Here is a 22,590-nt window from a genome sequence, read left to right as displayed (position 1 = left end):
CCCGCTACAACTATGAAGAGCTCTCTCTCTTTAAATGTATTCCCAAAATGCACTCTTTGCGTTATTAGCACCCCCTTCCCCTCCCGCCCCCAAACTCAGGGCTCCACTCTCAGCTCTCCCAGCACATCTGGGGCTCCTGTGCTTCCCTGAGGGCTGGTGGGATCGAGGCGTCTGCACTGTGACCATCTGGAAACAGGGCTGCTGGAGCCCCTGTCCAAACCATACCTATGCCCCCTAAACCAACCCAGAACCCCCTCCCTCGCCCACTCCCTCCCTCTCCCTCCATTCCCGGTCACTGAGGTCAGACAGGCCTGCTGTGTGCAGGTGTGTTTTCCTCTGTCTGTCCTGGATCCTGGAGCTCAGGGGAGGCAGCTTAGCTCTTCCGGCCCAGACCCAGCACCAAGACCCAGAACCTGGCCAGGCCCAGCCACAGACAAGTCTCAGCCACACGTGCACTTCCTCTTGGTCCTGGTACAGATTGTAATTCAGGGGGGTCTGTTGGGTCCAGAGGCAGAGGATGGAGTCTTAATCCCGGACGTATGGTCATGCTCTCTGTCCAGAGACAATCCCTAAATGATTGGCTTGGGGGAGGAGGGGGAAGAGGGGGTTGAGATCATTACTAGATGTCGAACATGTTGTTAATAATCTCTCTTTGGTCACAACATCAACTGTAGGACTGTCCCCCCCCCCCCCCCCCCCCCCCTTGTCTGAAAGCAATTAGAGACAGGAAACCAGCCTCTCTCATTATGTCTCTCTCTCTCTCTCTCGCTCTCCACCTCTCCTGTCCCTCTCTCTCTCCTTTCTCTCTCTGTCTTTCTTTTGCAACATTTCTTTGACCCGATGTAGAACCCATTCATCTTTCTGTCATCTAATTTCAGTGTGTGTGTGTGTGCGTGTGTGTGTGTGAGTGAACATCTGTGTGTTTAGTGATATTCCAGACTGTTCCCCTTGTCTGTGATGCCTTCCACAGATCAGGGCATGAAAGCAGTCTTTAGTCACATAGGGGAACAGGAGCCCAGGTGCAGAGTGCAGGTGGTGTGACCATGGGGCCTTCTATGTGTTGACAGCACTCTCTCTCTCTCTCTCTCTCTCTCTCTCTCTCTCTCTCTCTCTCTCTCTCTCTCTCTCTCTCTCTCTCTGTCTCTGTCTCTGTCTCTCTCTCTCTCTCTGTCTCTCTCTCTCTCTCTCTCTCTCTCTCTCTCTCTCTCACATTCATTATCTCTCTCATTCTCTCTCTTTCTCTCGCTCGCTCACTGTTTCTCCCATCTATCTATCTATCCATCCATCCATCCATCCATCCATCCATCCATCCATCCATCCATCCATCCATCCATCCATCCATCCATCCATCCATCCATCAATCCACCCATCCATCTCTCCATTTCTCTATCTATCTCGCTCCCTCCACCCCCCCCCCCCCCCCCCCCCCCCTCTCTCTCTCTCTCTCTCTCGCTCTCTCTCTCTCTCTCTCTGCAGGGTGATAGGTGTTCATTCTCAGTGCAGATGTGGCACTACTTCCTGACTGGGCTGCGTACTGACCTGTGGTTGGCTGTGCCGGGCTCTGTGGGGCGGGACGTGCTGGCTCAGGTGACCAGTGAGAGTCTGCAGGTTCTGGTGCAGAGGTACTCCAGGGCACGGCCCTCCTACAAGAGGCACCTGCAGATCAGGTACAGTATGGTATGAGGCTGGGCTTCCCCACACACACGCGCACATATGCATACAGGAACACACACACATACAAACATGCATACATACACTCATATACACACACACATTATTGTTAGTGTTGTTGGTGTTGTTTTTATTGTTAGTGTTGTTAGTGTTGTTTGTGTTGTTTTTATTGTTATTATTGTTAGTGTTGTTAGTGTTGTTTGTGTTGTTAGTATTGGTAGTGATGTTAGTATTGGTGGTAGTGTTAGTATTGCTAGTATTGCTAGTTGTGTTAGCAGTGTCGGTGTTGCTAGTATTGTTAGTATTGCTAGTATTGTTAGTGGTGTTAGTGGTGTTTGTGGTGTTAGTATTGTTAGTAGTGCTAGTGGTGTTAGCCGTGTTAGTGTTGTTAGTTTTGTTGGTATTGATAGTGGTGTTAGTATTGTTACTATTGTTAGTGTTGTTTGTGGTGTTAGTATTGTTAGTGCTGTTAGTATTGTTAGTGGTGTTAGTATTGCTAGTATTGTTAGACTTGTTAGTAGTGTTAGTATTGCCAGTGGGGTTAGTAGTGTTAGTGCTGATATTGTTGTTAGTGGTGTTAGTATTGCAATTGTTGTTAGCATTGTTAGTTTTGTTAGTCGTGTTAGTATTGTTAGTATTGTTAGTATTGTCAGTGTTGTTTGTGGTGGTAGTGTTGGTCGTGTTAGTATTGTTAGTATTAGTGGTGGTATTATTGTAAGTGTTGTTAATAGTGTTAGTATTGTTTGTGGCGTTAGTATTGTTAGTAGTGTTAGAAGTGTTAGTATTGTTAGTGGTGTTAACATTGCTCGTAGTGTTAGTGGTGCTAGTATTGTTAGTGGTGTTAGTAGTGTTAGTATTGTTCGAGACAGTAGTATTGGTAGTAGTGTTAGTGGTGTTAGTATTGTTGGTAGTGTTGGTAGTGTTAGCATTGTTAGTGTTGCTAGTATTGTTAGTGTTGTTAGCAGTGTTAGTATTGTTAGCAGTGTTAGTATTGGTAGTGTTGTTAGTATTGTTAGTGGTGTTAGTAGTGTTAGTAGTGTTAGCGGTGTTAGTGCTGTTAGTATTGTTGGTGGTGTTGGTATTGTTAGTGGTGTTAGTATTGTTAGTGGCGTTAGTAGTGTTAGTATTGTTGGTGTTGTTAGTATTGTTAGTGTTGTTAGTAGTGTTAGTATTGTTGGTGTTGTTAGTAGTGTTGGTGTTGTTGGTATTGTTAGTGGTGTTAGTATTGTTAGTGGCGTTAGTAGTGTTAGTATTGTTGGTGTTGTTAGTATTGTTGGTGTTGTTAGTATTGTTGGTGTTGTTAGCAGTGTTAGTATTGTTGGTGTTGTTAATAGTGTTAGTATTGTTAGTATTGTTAGTAGTGTTAGTAGTGTTAGTAATGTTAGCGGTGTTAGTGGTGCTAGTATTGTTGGTGGTGTTGGTATTGTTAGTAGTATTAGCGCTGTTAGTATTGTTGGTGTTGTTAATAGTGATAGTGTTGTTAGTAGTGTTAGTGTTGTTTGTGTTGCTAGTATTGTTTGTGATGTTGGTGTTGTTAGTGTTGTTAGTGGTTTTTGTGTTGTTAGTATTGTTTGTGCTGTTGGTGTTGTTGGTGTTGATCGCGTTGTTAGTATTGTTATTGTTGTTAGTATTGTTTGTGCTGTTGGTGTTGATTGTGTTGTTAGTATTGTTAGTGTTGTTGTTTGTGCTGTTTGTGCTGTTGGTGTTGTTGGTGTTGATCGTGTTGTTAGTGTTGTTAGTGTTGTTAGTGTTGTTGTTTGTGTTGTTGGTGTTATTGGTGTTGATCGTGTTGTTAGTATTGTTAGTGTTGTTAGTGTTGTTGTTTGTGCTGTTGGTGTTGGTGGTGTTGATCGTGTTGTTAGTATTGTTATTGTTGTTAGTGTTGTTGTTGTTTGTGCTGTTGGTGTTGTTGGTGTTGATCGCGTTGTTAGTATTGTTATTGTTGTTAGTATTGTTTGTGCTGGTGGTGTTGATCGTGTTGTTAGTATTGTTATTGTTGTTAGTATTGTTATTGTTGTTAGTATTGTTTGTGTTGGTGGTGTTGATCGTGTTGTTAGTATTGTTATTGTTGTTAGTGTTGTTGTTTGTGCTGTTGGTGTTGTTGGTGTTGATCGCGTTGTTAGTATTGTTATTGTTGTTAGTATTGTTTGTGCTGGTGGTGTTGATCGTGTTGTTAGTATTGTTATTGTTGTTAGTATTGTTATTGTTGTTAGTATTGTTTGTGTTGGTGGTGTTGATCGTGTTGTTAGTATTGTTATTGTTGTTAGTATTGTTTGTGCTGGTGGTGTTGATCGTGTTGTTAGTATTGTTATTGTTGTTAGTATTGTTATTGTTGTTAGTATTGTTTGTGGTGTTGATCGTGTTGTTAGTATTGTTAGTGTTGTTAGTGTTGTTGTTTGTGCTGTTGGTGTTGTTGGTGTTGATCGTGTTGTTAGTATTGTTGGTGTTAGTGTTGTTGTTTGTGGTGTTGGTGTTGTTGGTTTTGTTGGTGTTGTTAGTGTTGTAGTGTTAGGGTTAGGCTCAGTTCCATAGTGTTCCTCTTGGGCTTGACGTGGGGGACTGAACGCTGCATTAACACATACTAAACACACCCTGAACACATGCTGAGGCCTTCAGTCCACAACTGCCTCCCATCACCGCTGACGGATGACAAGGTGCAGGTCGTCCATGAATTAGTGTTGGGAGAGAGGGCTTGTGTGCTTGTGTGTGGGTGTGTGTGTGTGCTTGCATTGTGTTACATACAGGCCTCCCAAAGAGAGAGAGGAAGTGTAGGGTTCCTCTGTCTATCTCTGCTCCAACTCACAACCCTCACATGATTACACTAAGACACACTTAGGAATGCTGTCCGTCTAACTTAGAACGGTGATGACAGATTTGGCTCCCGTGAAGAAATAGTCCAATAAAAGCCCTACAACCAATTGAGGAAACAGATTTACTGCTTTTTGGACATGAAAGAAGCCATTTTTTTTTTTACATAGTAGAGCGAAGGCCTCAGGCCCGTAACTGTCCTGTCATAAACTCAGCAGGAGGTTTCATCTGGCTCGCCAACCATGTTGTCATGTCATGATGTCATGCCTGATGAGAGTTAGGGATGCTCTGTGTAGTGTCTAACCCCTTCTCTCCCCCCCCCCCCCCCCCCCCCCCCCCAGGTGTGACATCACGGTGGTGCTGCTGTGTGTGGAGCAGCTCATGTGGAGTGTGTGTGAGCGGCCCGAGGCGCTGGCGCAGTCAGAACCATCGGTGGCGGGCTGCGTCTGGGTCGCCTCAATCCACAGCCTGTGTGACCAGCTCCTGACCACGCTGGTCATCGTGACCGCACCCCTGCCTCAGCTCTACTGGTACAGACACAGCCTCTGACATCTGATCTCTCACACTGGCCGCACTAGCCAATCAGCTGTAGCGCATACTGTCTGCCTTTCACCAACCTCAAACCTCTGGGAACTGTCGTCATTTAAACAGCCGCTTAGTCCCAGGGGTTCACTCTGACATCATAAACCTATATTAATGTACATTACTGCAGCATGGTAAGATTAACCTGGCTTTGTTGTAACAGACCACTCTTTATGCAGGGTGTCATACCGCGACACCATCAGTTCAACCACCATTTGCTGTACGCTGAGTGTACAAAACATTAGGAACACCTGCTCCTTCCATGACATAGACTGAACAGGTGAATCCAGGTGAAAGCTATGATCCCTTATTGATGTCACCTGTTAAATCCACTTCAATCGGTGTAGATGAAGGGGACCGGTTGGTGTCAAGAACTGCAACGCTGCTGGGTTTTTCCACACAGAAGAGTTTCCCGTGTGCATCGGGAATGGTCCACCACCCAAAGGACATCCAGCCAACTTGACACAACTGTGGGAAGCATTGGAGTCAAACATGGGCCAGCAACCTTGTGGGAACGCTTTCGAACACATTGTAGAGTCCACGCCCCGACGAATTGAGGCGGTTCTGAGGTCCATACACAGTCACGGCGTAGGCAAAGGACACATAGAGCTGATATGCTGTATTCTGATGGCTATGTGTCATATCCCTCAGGACTTTCCAGTACAGGCCTGGAGAGGGCTCTGCGCCAGCTCTGGCCCATTCCCCAGGCAGCCCTGGCATACACTGGCTCAGTGCCATCCACCCTGGCCTGTTCACCCAGCAGGCAGCACGGTACGTAACATACGCCCACTCGCACAAACTCTTACACGCAGAGAGTATACCCACCACGGTCCAAGGACCATATGTCAAGCGCCATATGTGTGCTGAGTTAGGGCCGTATACTCTGCAGATATAGCTCTGCTAGGGCGTCGTCTTTGCGAGGGCCCCCAGTCTTCCCCAGGGACCGTAATACAACACAGATGCCGTTAAAGAAGTCGAGGTGGGAATCAATAGTGCTGCTACACACACTGTGTTTATGTTAATGGCTGCTGAGGGGGGGGGTTTCACTGAGGGTGTGAACAGAGACGACTGTTTCGGAGTGGGAAGAGGGGTGGGTTGTGTGCGTGCATGCGTTCGTGTTTGGGGGTTTGGGGAGGAATGACTTTTCTGACCTGAGAAGGTGCACTCAGTCACTCTCCGCCCTCGCCCCGTACTGCCCCCACCCCTCACCACCCTTACTCTTGGGTGATGTCATCGCAGGCTTAAAGAGCGCAAATCACCCCCTCCAACCTCTGCCATACTCCCTGAGAGTTGAAATGAGTTTATGTTTATGACCTTCTTTATTTTCCTCATGTTCAGCGATGGCAGGGTGCCTTGCTGTGCTGTGGTTCCCTGGCCAAATCCACAGGTCCTTCCATGGCTGGGCCCTGTAACCAGACCTTCCCTCAGCTCAGCTCCTCACATAAACCGACTGCGATGATTATTAAGTAAAACAACAATAAACACAAAGCACGTCGATAAATCAAGCAGCATTAAGGCCAATCAAAAGTGTGGTGCTCTCTGTTTTGACACTGGAAGCCGACCCGGTGCTGTAGCCGGTCAGATTTATCACAGCAGTTAAGGGAGGATCTCTCCTGGATTTGCAGCCCGAGTGACATCATAAATTGCGGCGTCGGGTTAAGGCATAGTGTTCCTCACTCAAGCAGCAGGGTGCACCACGCTCTCGCTTTTTGGCTGGAACGGGATGGCTAACTTTCCCTCCCCCTTCCTCCGCCTACTTTCTCTTGCCCTTTATCAGGTTTTTATTGAGACGTATACAACACACGCCCGTGCACACTCACACATTCACACACATGCACACTCACACGCAAACTCCAAGGGACACGCCTCATTACACCCAGCTGGCTGCAGCCTCATGGTTCTACAAAATACATAGAGAGTTATGCTGTATATTTATGTATGTATTTGGCTTCTCCCCAAATGTTCATTTGCTTTGAGCTGGCCAAGATTAAATGTAATTCCTTCCTGGTGCACACTCTAAGTAAGCGAGCATGAAGGCATTTGCGGACTAATCTGGTAGGGGAGGAGCTGACATTCAAGGAAGTTGCTATATCATAACAGTATATTTGCGGTTCACGAATGTGCGTCCTCCCTTGTCTGAATGGACTGCTTTCTATCATTCTAGTTACCCGACGCTGCAGATCTGTCACTGTTGTTGTGTGTTGTTTCTCCCGCCGCCGTTTCTCCTGTCCGTCTGTCCGCCTGTCCTGTGACTGTCCCGGTTGAAGGGAGGGCCTGGCGGGCGAAGCGGCCTCCGAGTGCCAGCTGAGGCTGCTGACCTCTGACCCAAGATGCAGTCCCAGGTTGCTGCTGACCGCCATCCTGCACAGAGACTGTCACCTGCTGCGTGTCCTCCTGGAACACTCCCGTAAGACAACACACTCTGATGGAAATGCTCTAACAACACCTGGGGAAAGGGGATTGAAAATGAAAAATGAGTCCGATATCCGACTGAGTTTTCTGAGATGTTATGTTGTTGTTTTGTTGGTTGCACAAACTCTTCGTTCTCCCAAATATGATTTATATTTTTTATTCATGTGTTAGATCTTTATTAGGCAAAGTGAAAACAAAGACAAGCCCTCCCTTCCCGGAGGCCCATGGGTAGGATAGTGTCCACTTTGGTTATGATACCTTTAAAATGTAATCTGTGCCCAGGGCCCCAATGGAACTAATCACATCTATGGACGGGCTGTGCATTGCCTGAACATCTTTGGATGTGGCCCATTTGTTTTATGGAGTTCTCATCATCCTCCTCATCATCATCGGGGCCTTCATCATCCTGACTAAATCAATAGAGAGCCGTAATAAACACCCAACAGGGCTAACCTGAGCTCACACACTGACCTTTAAAACATCTCCTTCTCCTCTCTCCACATTGGGAAAGTGTAACCTTTAAAGACTGTTGTGCACTTGCACATTAATTCACATTAAAGCGACCTCATTAATAACAACGCCGGCTAGCTAGCGTCGCCCGGGCCTGCACTGCACCGCCGTAAATCAACATCGCCACCACACCGAACTCTACCTCGGAGACCGGCTAATTAAGAGGAACCAGACAAACCCGGCCATCCTCCTCGTCCCAACTCTCAGCAGCCCCTGCTGCCTTAACTGCTCTCTGATAGGTGGGTCTGTCCTCTCGCGCAGCAGCGCCAGCAGGCCGGGCAGGGGTTTCTGCTACGCTAGGTCCTCTCTGTAAATGAGCAGCTTTATACACAGGACTGTTTTATTATCATCACACACTGTGTCTGCTTCCAATTACAGACGAGAGAGAGGGAGAGGGAGAGAGAGAGAGAGAGAGAGAGAGAGAGAGAGAGAGAGAGAGAGAGAGAGAGAGAGAGAGAGAGAGAGAGAGAGAGAGAGAGAGAGAGAGAGAGAGAGAGAGAGAGAGAGAGAGAGAGAGGGAGAGAGGGAGAGAGAGAGAGAGGGAGAGAGAGAGAGAGAGAGAGAGAGAGAGAGAGAGAGAGAGAGGGAGAGGGAGAGGGAGAGGGAGAGGGAACGGTAGTCTGTCTATCATAACTCATCTCCGGTTCCATAATGGGATAATTATTAAAAGGTGTCTAGTTAACCCGCCATGCTCTTCAGCACCCCAAGTGGAAATGAATATAAGTCCCCCCTTTCCCCTCGACGGTGGGCATGGCGCTATCACCACGCGCCCTCTCCTTAAGGACCAATTACCAGGCCGACAGACTACAAGGCGGCAGCATTATCCACATAATGCAGTGTAATAGAGTGATTGTAGGTCAAAGGATGTTTGACCACTTTTTTTTGTGCCGCGTCGGGAGAAAAAAACCCAGAAAGGAAATCAATTCCCATCAGTGGTTGAGCGGCGATGGGCTTCCTGGCTTCTTATTAAGCCGGGTGATATTAGGGCCCCTGCGTCCCTTAATGCGGCAGGTAATTTAGTCCTGTCATTTTAAAACAGTCCAACATTTGTCAAGGGGGAACGCAAACAGCTCCCTGCCTTCCATCAAAGGGCCCGCTCATTGAGTGTTGCGTTGCATTCGGCCTCCTATTCAAATACCTGTCATCTCCCACAAAACAGACTGACGGACGGCCTCTGGACCTGTGCCACGGAAGGAACACAGATGATCCCCCTCCCCCTCGGCCCCTACCCCCACCTCCCACCCCCAACCCTCACCACACCACGCCTGCAGCGACCCCCACAAGGACATCCTGGCAGAACGTGTTCCTACTTATTTCCTGCCTTCCGTCTACTAGATATTCATCCACAAGAGTCTTGGTGATTCAGTTGTTTTAGTGTAGTTTCACTAAAGATGTGTGGGTGTGTATTTTCTATGCCAATAGTTATTTTGTTACCTTTCGTTGCCGTGTCCCAGTTTGGACAGCCTTGACAGCCTTGAGATATTTTCTCGCTTGACGCGTTTGATATTGCTTTATTTCCACCTCTCCTCAGCCCCCACCTCGAAGGTGCAGCTGGGGAATGTTCTGTATCATGACGGCTAAGGTTGAAATGGAAGGTTAGCAGTGCACGGCCATATATTGCAGCTGAAGAGACCCCATTCAAAACTGACTCACACTCCCAAACGTGTTTGAATGCTTGGGTTTCACTTATAGTCCTTGGCATTTTATGTGTGTCTGTCACTTCAACTTTTCCTAAAAGAGGACTATATTTTCAGATTTCTGCATGGAGGAGGAGGCAGATGCTGATGCTGTGTCTCCTGTGAAGAGCGATGCTGGAGATGAGTTTATGGAGGCTATGTACAACGTGCTCAGCTCTCTGAACAATTTCCCCAAAGCCCTGACTCTGGCCCTGGAGACTTACTTTGACAGAGGACACTTATGGGACTATCTATACAGCCTGGCAGGTATACGAACCTCATTGTTGATATACAGAACCTGTATTTTACACTGGAGTGCACTGTACTGTAGGCACTCGAGAGCACACAATGCAGGATGCAGACTGCGTTTTCAAAGAAAAGCCTGAAGTTTACATACACTTACGTTGGAGTCCTTAAAACTTGTTTTTCAACCACTCCACACATTTCTTGTTAACAAACTATAGTTTTGGCAAGTCGTTTAGGACATCTACTTTGTGCATGACACAAGTCATTTTTCCAACAATTGTTTACAGACATATTAATTCCAGTGGGTCAGAAGTTTACATACACTAAGTTGACTGTCCCTTAAAACAGCTTGGAAAATTCCAGAAAATTATGTCATGGCTTTAGAAGCTTCTGATAGGTTAATTGACATAATTTGAGTCAATTGGGGGTGTACCTGTGGATGTATTTCAAGGCCTGCCTTCAAAATCAATGCCTCTTTGCTTGACATCATGGGGAAATCAAAATAAATCAGCCAAGACCTCAGAAAACAAATTATAGATCTCCACAAGTCTGGTTCATCCTTGGGAGCATTTTCCAAATGCCTGAAGGTACCACGTTCATCTGTACAAACAATAGTACGCAAGTATAAACACCATGGGACCACTCAGCCGTCATACCGCTCAGGAAGGAGACGCGTTCTGTCTCCTAGAGATGAACGTACTTTGGTGCGAAAAGTGCAAATCAATCCCAGAACAAAAGCAAAGGACTTTGTGAAGATGTGAAGATGCTGGAGGAAACAGGTTAAACGAGTCCTATATTGATAACCTGAAATGCCGCTCAGCAAGGAAGAAGCCACTGCTCCAAAATTGCCATTAAAAAAGCCAGACTACGGTTTGCAACTGCACATGGGGACAAAGATCGTACTTTTTGGAGAAATGTCCTCTGGTCTGATGAAACAAAAGTAGAACTGTTTTGCCATAATAACCATCGTTATGTTTGGAGGAAAAAGGGGGAAGCTTGCAAGCTGAAGAACACCATCCCAACCGTGAGCACGGGGGTAGCAGCATCATGTTGTGGGGTGCTTTGCTGCAGGAGGGACTGGTGCACTTCACAAAATAGATGGCATCATGAGGAAGGATAATTATGTGGATAACATCTCAAGACATCAGTCAGGAAGTTAAAGCTTGGTCGCAAATGGGTCTTCCAAATGGACAATGACCCCAAGCATAAATCCAAAGTTCTTGCAAAATGGCTTAACGACAGCAAAGTCAAGGTTTTGGAGTGGCCATCACAAAGCTCTGACCTCAATCCTATAGAAAATTTGTGGTCAGAACTGAAAGAGCGTGTGCAAGCAAGGAGGCCTACAAACCTGACTCTGTTACACCAGCTCTGTCAGGAGGAATATGCCAAAATTCACCCAACTTATTGTGGGAAGCTTGTGGAAGGCTACCCAAAACGTTTGACCCAAGTTAAACAATTTAAAGGAAATGCTATTAAATACTAATTGGGTGTATGTACATTTCTGACCCACTGGGAATGTGATGAAAGAAATAAAAGCTGAAATAAATCATTCTCTCTACTATTATTCTGACATTTCACATTCTTAAAATAAAGTGGTGATCCTAACTAACTTAAAACAGGGAATTTTTCCAAGGAGTAAATGTCAGGAAATGTGAAAAACTGAGTTTAAATATATTTGGCTAAGGTGTAAGTAAACGTTTGACTTCAACTGTATGTCCTAACTTTGTCATGGTCCCTGATGTTCAAATCTGGATCCAAATATATCACGTTTTGGGAAATAGCCAACTTGAGCTGCAATTGATTTAGTTTGACTGGTACAATGGATCCAATGGCATAGTCCCAAAAGTACAAACTCCAAGCTAAATTATACACACCTAAAATGAACTATATGAAACTATTTGAGATGTCTATTTGACCCACGTCAGGTTCAAATCACCATATAGGTTAACGCTATAAGTAGTTATGTGGCCGTGTGTGAGTGCGTGCTAGTGTGTGTGCATGCCCATTGGTAAACACTGTCGTCACCATTCTAACGAATACACCACGTCCGAAGTGGGCTTTTATCGGAATGGATTCGAGGCTCAGTGCAAATAATCCTAAACTGCAGCGCAAACCCTCCCTTAACTGACTCTCTGGTGACTGTTTACATGTTGTCATTTCCATTACGAAACATAGAAAAAGTCCCGCTCCAACATCAGCTCATCCTGTCGAGCTAATCGTACTACTAATCGTTCAGTGCTCAATAACACAGACTGCAATTATTCCCTGACACGTCCTTTTCTCTGGCGAAAGCTTTGATTTTGGGTTTAATCAGGGCTCCTGTGGAGTCCCAGCTCCTTTTGCCATCGTTTTTTTCTCCATCACATGCGAGAGGTAATTATTGTTGCATAAATTAGGGTGATTGGATAGGAGGTTGGAAAGGGAGAAGGAGAGAAGACAGTGGTGGATTCACTCCTGTAGTCTCAATGTCACCCGGTGCTCTCTCTCTCTCTCTCTCTCTCTCTCTCTCTCTCTCTCTCTCTCTCTCTCTCTCTCTCTCTCTCTCTCTTTCTGTGTGTCTCCTGCTATCGTTGGCTTAATTGCTGCTCTGGGATGCACCTCCCAACTGAGATGGTGTGTAATTGAATTTTGGGGCACAGGAGTTCCCCGAACCAAACTATCGATCTCTCTGGGAACTTCTCTCCTGTGCCGCGTGTTCTTTACAGTCTGTAATGTCCCATGACTTTACGATCAGCTCGAGCTGGTTCAAGTCTTATGTGTTGAAGTAGTCAGTGATTATACAAGTGCTGAGTTGTGAACAGGGTTTGAATATGGGGTGACTTTTGACAAATGGGTTGAGGTTTTGGAGACAGAGGTCTTGCTTTACCATGTAGCAGACCTATATCACGTCGTGTTTTTTTTTCTTCTACTTTCTGTTTTGAAGGGATGGAGAGTTATAGATGGTAGGATTCCCCTGGGACTTCAATGCATTCCAGTCCTGCCACTGTACTAAATCTCTCTGATGTAGCTCTTTGTTTTACTGCTAGTGCCGTGGTAACGTTATGAGTGCCGTACAGCTGCACACTGTTGCTGATCTGGTACTGATATGTACAGGGTATTGAAGGCCAAAACGTTGAAAGGACTGACTTCGGCAAAGCTGGTATCCACCTAATGCCCACCTGGCTTTGATACAGAATACCTCTCTTCTCCTGGTAGTGGGTTTCAAACACTTCTCGGCACCAAAAGATTTACGGTTACAACGTTCAGCTTTTTCAATCTGTTGTTCTGTTTTCAGTTTTTCACCCTCAAATAATCTTTCTCTCCTTGGCACTGAAATTGTGATTTATAAATCGGTGATTGACAGAGTTTTCTCACCTGATTTCCCAGGTTTCGATAAGTTGCTGATTTAAATACAACGATTGATAAGCATTAGCCAATTTAGAGGAAGAACACTCTGGAACACTCAGAAGGACTACTCTTCATCTGTCATGAAAGTGATTGCTGACCCTGTCCTGTCCTGGCCTGTCCTAGATTCAGTGCGGCCTGTCCCCGTGGTGATCAGCTTTATCCGGGCAGTGGTCAACCAGCCTGTCCACTGCCTTCTGGGCCATCTGGTCACCATGGTACTGGCTTGGCAGGCCTCTGAGGAGCCCTGTTCCCCCCTGCTCAGACGGGACGTCCCAGACAACATCCTCACTAAAGTCCCCAAGGAGTGGAGCTATAGCCTTCAGACACCCAAGGGGAGGGAATCAGCTAAGAGTACGTACTGGCACCACTGTCTCACTTTGAGCTGGATTATTGTGTGGACCAAATTCCAGAGATGACAAAAAAAATTATGTTTGCATTGCATCTCTTCTTGTAATACACCGGAACCCAATTGATTATCCATTCGCTAAATTAACATATTTATTTCATGCTCAGTATTGTCTGAAACACTTTGTTTCCTGACCCTTGGTTTGTCTCTCCTGTCTGTTCAGGTGTTGTGAATCTGGTCCTCCAGGCTCTCTCCTTCATCTACACTAACCTGCCCTCGGCCGTGGCTTCCCTCCCCCTGCCAGTACGCTTCCTCTTCCACACCGCAGAGAAACACCTTTCCCAGCATGCTCGGCAGCTGCGCTCCACAGGCCTTCTCCTCTGGGCCCTCCTTAGCTGTCTCTGCCAGTGCCTGGAGGACCCCAACTCACTGGAGCTGCTGTGCGGCTTGCCTTTGGACCGGGGAGCCAAGGAGAGACTGGCCCTGCTGTCAGAGTGCCTCCAGGGGACCATGGGCCAGAGCCAGCAGAAGGGTGTGCCCAAGCCCACTGTGCACAAGGTACTGCAGGCTCTGGAGGAGAGGAGGCCCAAGTGGTGCTCCATGCAGCTGCAGAAGGCCCGCAAGCTCTGCTCCGAGAGGTGAGAGGTCAACCTAACTTAATCCTAACCTAACTGTAATCCTAACCAAACCTAATTTATCCTGCGGAAGGACAGCAAGCTCTGCTCCAAGAGGTGAGATGTCAACTGTGTGGACAAACACTGAGCTGCAGTCAATCCGTTTCTCTTTGTATAGTCTGCAGGATGTGTCGAACATAGCAGTGTCCATTCAGGACTTATTACAACAAAAGAGATGATCATTAGTCACGTTAGCTTTGATATTGAATCTGCAAAATATCTTCCAACACATCATTCTGTTGAATGATCAATCTGCCATTTGTGGGAGGAGATTGGTTGAGGCAGATTATATAAAAGCATGGCCCTGAGAGAGAACCACATGACCTGCAACTGAAGTCAACCCTTCCATAAATTCCTGTTGACCTGCAAGGGAAGTGTTTGGTCCCCGCTATGTTTTGTGTTTATGTTTTGTGTTTACTTATAATTACGATCGGATGACTACAGTTCACGGTGGCGTGGAAAACACTTTTCATCAGGCTCAATGTAACACTGTAGACGGATAAGGGCCCCTATTCAGGGACATATACAGATAGGGATCTAGGGGTGCCTTTTTGCCCTCCTATGAGAAAAGTGCCCTTTCAGATTGGTGGCATTTCTTAAAGGGGCATTCTGCAATTCGAAGAACAGCAAAACCGACACCCCACCACTGTTTTGGCAAACAGAAGAGGGCTGGGTTGGAGATATGTTGCCACTCTCAAATTCTCAGACGGAGCTATGGATGCCAGGGCTGACCATCCATGGGATCAAAATGACAGTTTTAACCGACGAAATGACGTTGCCACGAGCAGCACCGCATATATTGTGCTGCTGCCATGTTGTGTTGCTACCATGTTGTGTTGCTACCATGCTGTGTTGTCATGTGTTGCTGCCATGCTATGTTGTATGTTGTCTTAGGTCTCTCTTTATGTCGTGTTGTGTTGTCTCTCTTGTCGTGATGTGTGTTCTGTCCTATATTTAGATATCTTTTTTAATCCCAGCCCCCGTCCCCGCAGGAGGCCTTTTGCCTTTTGGTAGGCCGTCATTGCAAATAAGAATTTGTTCTTAACTCTCCTGTTGTGTTCGTTTCACGTTAATTAATTCTGTGTTCCCGGGCCAAAATGACCACCCCATTATAGCTGATTCTAAATCCATAATAATGCATATATTATCACCTAACGTTGTGTTAGATCTTTTTATCAACTTCAGTTGTTGTGAACATTACACATTTTGAACTTCTATTTGCTATTTATGGCCTGTAGGCCTCATTGACCTGAGCTCATACAACTCGTTTCTGAGTTTTAAAAAAGCCTAATGTATGGATTAGTTTGACTATAACAAATACTCAGATGAAACACGTTGTACTATTTATCACAGACTACTTTGTGTCAAAGTTTAACGAGGACTCTCTCCTCCTCACCAGTGTCATGATCAAAGACATGATCAAGAGCCTCACATACAGTATATCGTTTGGTCATTGTGCCGCCACAGAATGAATTGTGAGCAAGGCCTCAAAAAAGCTTTTACATACCAGAGCTGTGAGGAAAGTTCTATATATTATTGAAACAATGTTGTGGTTGTTTGTGAGAATGCCAACAGGTCTGGTTCCCGTGGGATAAAGATTCTATTGGGGAAAGGTTCCTGTGGGGGTTGCCATGGAAGCCAAGAAGGGGAGTGAGGTGTGTGTGTGTGTGTGTGTGCTCAAACACACATGCATGTGGGGGTCTGGGAGAGGAAGTGTGTCCATGTGATGAATGGGCATGTGCCTGAACTAAATTTTATACACTAATTGTAGTCTCACCCATTCATTTCTAATGACCGGTCATTTCTGACCGGGAACACCACAGGTGTACAAAAGTTGAATAAAACACCCCAAAATGTAATGTGTTCAGATGCCCTGTGTGGACATAGTCATGGAACCTTAAGACAATCAGATTTAAATGAACTACTTTTTTTTCAGAGAGAAAACGTATAAACCGGTCCAATTGGACCGGAACACAGCAGGATGGTTAACTGATTTGCCTAGTTAAATAAAGGTTAAATACAATTAAAAAGTGTTTCAGTCTGATTCATGGTGTATTCAGCCAAATTGCATTCATGTATTTGTGATAGAATGATTTAATGAGTAGTATGCTATTCAGATATGTTCTTTAATTCAGTGTGTGCACCAGCCCTGATGGATTGCATCATCAGTTGCAAACATTTTTCATGGGAATGAACAAGATCAATGTATTCTGAGACACGATATTTATCGTAAATGATGGACATTCTACAGTCTGAATGGAAAACAAAATAAGGCAATGGGAAATTGGGTTTGAGTTTGGCTCATACTGTCTGCCCTTTGACCCCGAGCTTGGTGACTTATTCCCAGAACCTGCACCTCTGACCGCTCGAGACCAACGAGCAGAAAAGTCCGGACACATTTATCCTCGTTAAAAATGATTTAGCCGTCCGGGTAACGGAACCACACAAACACAGCGGCTCGCAGAAAGAAAGAGAGAGAGAGAGAGAAAGACGGAGAACAGATTAGCGCAAGTGTTCCAGGAAATGGCCTGCTCCTAGTGACAGGAACAAGGGGTGGTGGAAGTCGGAAAAAAACGGAGAAGAGGGGCAAAATGGGAGGGGAAAAAGCGAAAGAGTGATTATGTATCACCTGTCGGAGCCATTCTCTGAGATCATTACTATTCATTAAAATAACCTTCACTGGGAAGTGAAGCCTGGGTTGTAAACAATCAGTATACAGTGGCATCAGCGGGAGGGAAGGGGGGGCTCGCCAGTCCAAAAACAACCCCCCACCGCCGCAACCTATCCTCACACAGACTCCACCACCCCCACCCCCCCTCCAACTTGTCTTTGTAAAGTAATTTGTAGAGGAGAAGATTATTGTTCTCCATCATGGTGACCCTGACTGGACTGACGGGATGAATACACAGATGAAGATGAATGCAGTTATTCCTTGGCGGAGGTCTGCCTCTTTCAGGGCACATTGGCCCTAATGACATGATTGATAGGCTGTCCTAAATCCAGAGAGGTCCTCATTAATCACCCCGCTGACTGAATCCAATCATCTGCTTCACCTGCACAGTGATGGACAGGAAAGGATACAGCGCAGGTGCTGACACGGACCCGCTAGCGGGAGAAGGAAGGGCCTCGCCCACCTCTCTCAATGTCACATCCGCCAAAAGCTGCCTGACAGGCGACAATGTTTCTGCCACCTTATAATTACAAAAAGAAGAGAGGGAGAGAATGCAAAAGGGAGAAAAACAATGACAGGAAGTCCATCCGGACGGAGGAGAGCGGTTGACGGACGGCGAGCGTCGTGGAAATGGCGAGGAACATAGGAAGGGCAGGGAAATGACTCGGGCCGCTGCTAGGGTAAGGCGCTTGTGTGTGTGTGTGTGTGTGTGTGTAGATATTGCGCACGCAAGCACACGCGCTCACACACACGGTGAAATCATTTATACTACATCACAGCTCTATCAATTCCAGGCCTTTATGTTTTGAAACCCTTCCGTCTGAAGAATCTGATAGAATAGAACTATATAGAACTATGAGAACTATGTATCTATACTTTACGTTCACTTTCAATACACATCTCAATGCTGCAGAAAGAGATCCACACAAATGGTTTTAAAAAGGCCTGTAATTGAAACATTCGATGAAAAGTGGGAACAATAGTGCTGCTAGAAAATAAAAGCCTTGTTTTTAAAGTGTAAAGCTTTCATATAATAGGCCTATAACTTGATGCGTTCAAGTACGGTCACAACAGAATAAAGTGTGGCCATGTATTTGGAGCTCTTTGGCTAAATCCCTCAAAGAAATGGAATGTTCAGCTAGCAGATAGATATTCCTGGTAACTGTGGCTTTTTTTGTTTCCCCCTGCCTCCTTCTTTCTCTCTTTGTATCTCACCTCTCACTCTTTCACCCCCCCCCCCCTCTCTATATCTCTCTCTCCCTCTCTCAGTGCGTTTGAGTGGGGCGAGAGTGGTGTTACACAGGAGGGGGGCGGCGGTGTGGCTGAGGCGACTGAGCAGAAAATAGGGCTGATACTCCTGGAGATTTGCCACAAACCAGGTGGCTCCGAGTACCTGAGGCAAATCTATCATATCATCCAAGTCAACGAGGTAAGGAAGGACTCCCTCTCCCCCGCAATTTGGTGGCCGCTGGCCTGGGGCCGGCGTCTGCTCTGGGAGGGAAGGGGTAGGGGGAGAGGGTGAAAGTGTGGGGGGTTACCGCTGGATCCGCCTGCTGCCTGGATGCCTGGCTGAGGCCAGGAAGACCCGACTCTGACACCATCACACGGTAGTATCCACTGACCTCTCTGGAACTTATGTGTAGGACAGGTGAGTGATGGAGCTGGAGAGATGGAGAGAGGGAGGAAGGAAGGAAAGGGGTGAGGGGGTGGGATTAGGACAGAAGTCTAAAGATCCTCAAATATCTTCTTGGTTATTGTCCTTTTTCTAATGGTGGCTGTACGCAAATATAATGTCATTTGTCAATATTGTAACTGATAGCACCAAATCCACTTATACCACAATTAAAATCTCTTCAACTCATCCTTCTTCCACTACTCTCAGCCTCAGTGAGTGGTAGAGGGATGTTGTTTGTAGCCAGGAGATGGCGAGGCCCAAACATGTTCCAAAGTACCCCCTACTAGTAGCCTCCTCTACCCAGACAAGGTCAAGGCAAGGATGGCCAGGTCAGGCTTGGCGCCTGGGCTGGAGTGTGCTGGCCTGGGCTGGGGGGGGGGGGGGGGGGGGGGGTGACAGGCTGACTGATGTGTGTGCAGTGGATCCACACTGGTGTGCCTCTGTTCACACCGCACTCCCCCACCACCGCGCCAAGCCTCTTCCTCCACCTGCAAAACCATACCAGAGGCTACACTGTAGAAATGAGGGTAGAAAGTAAGCTCCTACCGCGAAATAGTTATCTCTGTGTCTGGATGTCTATACATATCCTCATCCTCTGCCATTGTCCTGTATCTCTGTTTCTATTTCTAATGAGGTCTGATTCATTTCTACTTTTGTTGGGCCAATCGATCAGGGAATACACACACACACACAGAGAGAGAGAGAGAGAGAGAGAGAGAGAGAGAGAGAGAGAGAGAGAGAGAGAGAGAGAGAGAGAGAGAGAGAGAGAGAGAGAGAGAGAGAGAGAGAGAGAGAGAGAGAGAGAGAGAGAGAGAGAGAGAGAGAGAGAGAGAGAGAGAGAGAGAGAGAGAGAGAGAGAGAGAGAGAGAGAGAGAGAGAGAGAGAGAGAGAGAGAGAGAGAGAGAGAGAGAGAGAGAGAGAGAGAGAGAGAGAGAGAGAGAGAGAGAGAGAGAGAGAGAGAGAGCGAGAGAGCGAAAGCACATGATGTTCAGACGGAGAGAGAGACCATTCCAATGTCCATTACTGGATGTCTGGAACTAGATCTGAAACTGATTAGTTTCTACTTCTGTTGGGCCAATCAAACAGGGAATAGGTGGAAGGAGAGCATCCCAGTGTCCATTATGTCTGGGTCTGTACTTTTTTAAATCAGAGATGTACTAATTAAAATGGCAAAGATATAATAGGAATAGTGCTAAATGACCTTCCAGATAATTGTCTTTGAAGACAGCTGTACTTGCCCCTGTGTTCTTGAAAAAGTGTAAACTCTCTGACCTCTCTCTCTCTCTCTCTCTCTCTCTCCCTCCCTCCATCCTCCTGTTCTGTGTGTTTCTCCAGCCACTGTTGAGGTCCAAGCTGTGTGTGTCCAGTGACCCCCCAATTGACTCTCCTCAGACAGTGACCTTTGACCTGGGAACAGACCGCCCTGGTCACCCCTCACCCCGGTTCAACCCCCTCCACCAGTTTGACCACATCGGCAGCAACAAGTTTGACCAGGTGGGTCCTCTGTCCATTCTTCTTATCTTTTTGATACCATTGTTTCAATTGAAAGCTATAGTTAAGCAATAAGGCACGAGGGGGGGGGGGGGGATTGGTATAGGGTCAATATACCACGGCTAAGGGCTGTTCTTAAGCACGACGCAACAGGGAGGGCCTGGATAAAGCCCTTAGCTGTGGTATATTGGCCATATACCACAAGCACCTGAGGTGCCTTATTGCCATTATAAACTGGTTACAAACATAATTAGAACAGTAAAAATAAATGTTTTGTCATACCCGTGGTATACCATGGCTTTCAGCCAATCAGCATTCCGGGCTCAAACCACCCAGTTTATAATTGTCTTTCTCACACAACGCAAGATTTTTGATCAACTCAAATGTCACATCTAAGAACTTGAAAGTATTCTGTAAATCTTGAATTCAGTATTTTTTTAATGGCTATTATAATGTTTTTCTGAATGTGTGTGTGTGTGTGTGCATGTACAAGTAACTGCCAAAATAATGGAAACACAATGAGGGATACAAAGTATATTGAAAGCAATTGCTTCTACACAAGTGTGGTTCCTGAGTTAAGTCAGAATGACTGCTTATTAGCTTGATGGGGGGTCCAGCGAGACCCAGCGGTTCTATTGTTAAGCAATTATCATCCCATCATGCTTAGGATCATTTACAACAGTGCTGGGCAGGCCATTTTTTTGGCAAACCATAGCTATGCCCTCATTGGATGGCAATGCCTCTATCCACAGGTCACGAGTGGTCATTGAATGATCAAGAAAACAATGTTAACCATATGCCATGGCCATCTCAGTTACCAGATCTCAACCCAACTGAACACTTCTGGGAGATTCTGGAGCGGCGCCTGAGACAGAGATTGTCCACCACCATCAACAAAACCGCCAAATGATGGAATTTTCTGTGGAAGAATAGTGTCACATCCCTCCAATAGAGTTCCAGACACTTGTAGAATCTATGCCAAGGTGCATTGAAGCTGTTCTGGCCTGTGGTGGCCCATCGCCATATTATGCTGCTGATCCATTATTTTGGCAGTTACCTGTATGTGTCTTTAAATTTGGGTCAAGGCCACTAAAGTTGTGTTGTGGAATGAGGAGTACTGGGTACAGTGACCACCTCAGAAGCTTTTTGGAGATTTCACTATTCTCCATAGGTCTTTCTCTCCTCTCTCTCTCTCTCTCTCTCTCTCTCTCTCTCTCTCCCTCTCTCTCAGAGCAGAATTTAGTATGTGAAGGAGTCCAAAGAAACATTAAAAGGTGAACGAAAAGAGGAATTTTTACCTTTTTATTTTTAAGCGACTTTTAAAGTACAGCTCTTCAAGGCTTTGAGCTGAAGCCCCATTACCCCAAACGTACTCCCCTAAGCTTCACATCAACGTCAAGTTAAAATGTCTGATATTGTAGGAGCTACAGGTAGTTTGGTTCAATGTGAGATAACTTCTCTGTCATGGGACACACCAGCGATATCATACAAAACAATCAACAAAGTCCCATATTTTCCAGGTACATTTTTCTGTTTGTGCCTCTTTGGGATGCATTGATGCTGTTGTGATCCCTTCTAAAAGACCTGCGTTCCTGCTATTGTTCTTCAGAGCAGACACACTATAATCCTCTGGCTTTCTGTTTCTCTCGTTATCAGAGGAGGCTGCATAGCTTTGCATAGAAACACCCTATTAAGAGAATGATTAAAATGCCTTCTCCGCTTTAGGTGCCTGTTGTTTGTCAAATCAAATGGAGGGAGGAGAGAAAAAAGCCAGATCCATCAATCACGTCTGAGGGAGAAGAGGGGGTGGGGGGTGGGGGGGTGGAGGGAAGGGTGCAGCAGTCACGTTCCCCTCCTTTTGTCAATTAAACTCAGCCTGGAGTTAAGAGTGACATTTTGGCAATCAAAGCAATCGGAATTTAATTTGCCTTTCCGACAAAGTGCTGTTCTTCCCTGCTCACAAAGGCGGGGGAGAGAGAAAGAGAAAGAGAGAGAGAGAGAGAGAGAGAGAGAGAGGGAGGAAGGAAGAGAGAAAGAGAGGGAAAGAGAAAGGGGGGCTGGGCGGTGTGCCATGGAGAAAACAGTTCGAAGAGTAACGACTCCCCTCCCAAAATGTATTTATCTTTTTATAAATGATGGCTACATCCCCCCAAATGGATTTATAAATTAATTGCTGTCTTATTGGAATAAAAACCTTCTTGTGCGGACATGATTGATATGGCGTGTCTTCGTCCTCGTTCAGGACCCCCTCCTCCTTAGTTAGTCCACCCCAGCTGGAGCTGTAATTTACTGATCATATTAACTCAGATTAATAACTAACAATAGTGTCTCCTCATACATCAACAGGCAGCCGAGGGAGACTGGGCCTGGGACTGGGCCACACTGCTGCCAACTTACCAAGGGATGAGTCAGGTGACCTTGAGAGCACTACTGGCCAACAG

The 22,590-nt window shown here is 46.1% G+C and overlaps 1 protein-coding gene across 1 annotated transcript in view; it reads left to right on the top strand.

The window, feature by feature from the left end:
* Positions 1–21,829, top strand: part of kiaa0825 (KIAA0825 ortholog) — a 56,137-nt gene extending 34,308 nt beyond the window's left edge. Inside the window, exons 10-21 of the mRNA XM_039013887.1 lie at positions 1,477–1,667; positions 4,821–5,009; positions 5,713–5,832; positions 7,329–7,494; positions 9,143–9,283; positions 9,515–9,578; positions 9,738–9,926; positions 13,416–13,643; positions 13,862–14,276; positions 18,253–18,412; positions 19,994–20,152; positions 21,806–21,829. Coding sequence (XP_038869815.1) covers positions 1,477–1,667; positions 4,821–5,009; positions 5,713–5,832; positions 7,329–7,494; positions 9,143–9,283; positions 9,515–9,578; positions 9,738–9,926; positions 13,416–13,643; positions 13,862–14,276; positions 18,253–18,412; positions 19,994–20,152; positions 21,806–21,829 — 2,046 coding nt within the window. The remainder of the gene's footprint in view (positions 1–1,476; positions 1,668–4,820; positions 5,010–5,712; positions 5,833–7,328; positions 7,495–9,142; positions 9,284–9,514; positions 9,579–9,737; positions 9,927–13,415; positions 13,644–13,861; positions 14,277–18,252; positions 18,413–19,993; positions 20,153–21,805) is intronic.
* The last annotated feature ends 761 nt before the right edge of the window (positions 21,830–22,590 follow it).

This window comes from Salvelinus namaycush, chromosome 18 (genome assembly GCF_016432855.1).
Source record: "Salvelinus namaycush isolate Seneca chromosome 18, SaNama_1.0, whole genome shotgun sequence".
Classification (NCBI taxonomy): domain Eukaryota; kingdom Metazoa; phylum Chordata; class Actinopteri; order Salmoniformes; family Salmonidae; genus Salvelinus; species Salvelinus namaycush.
Note: the sequence above shows the minus strand (reverse complement) of the source record. Positions and strands in the feature narration are given on the sequence as shown.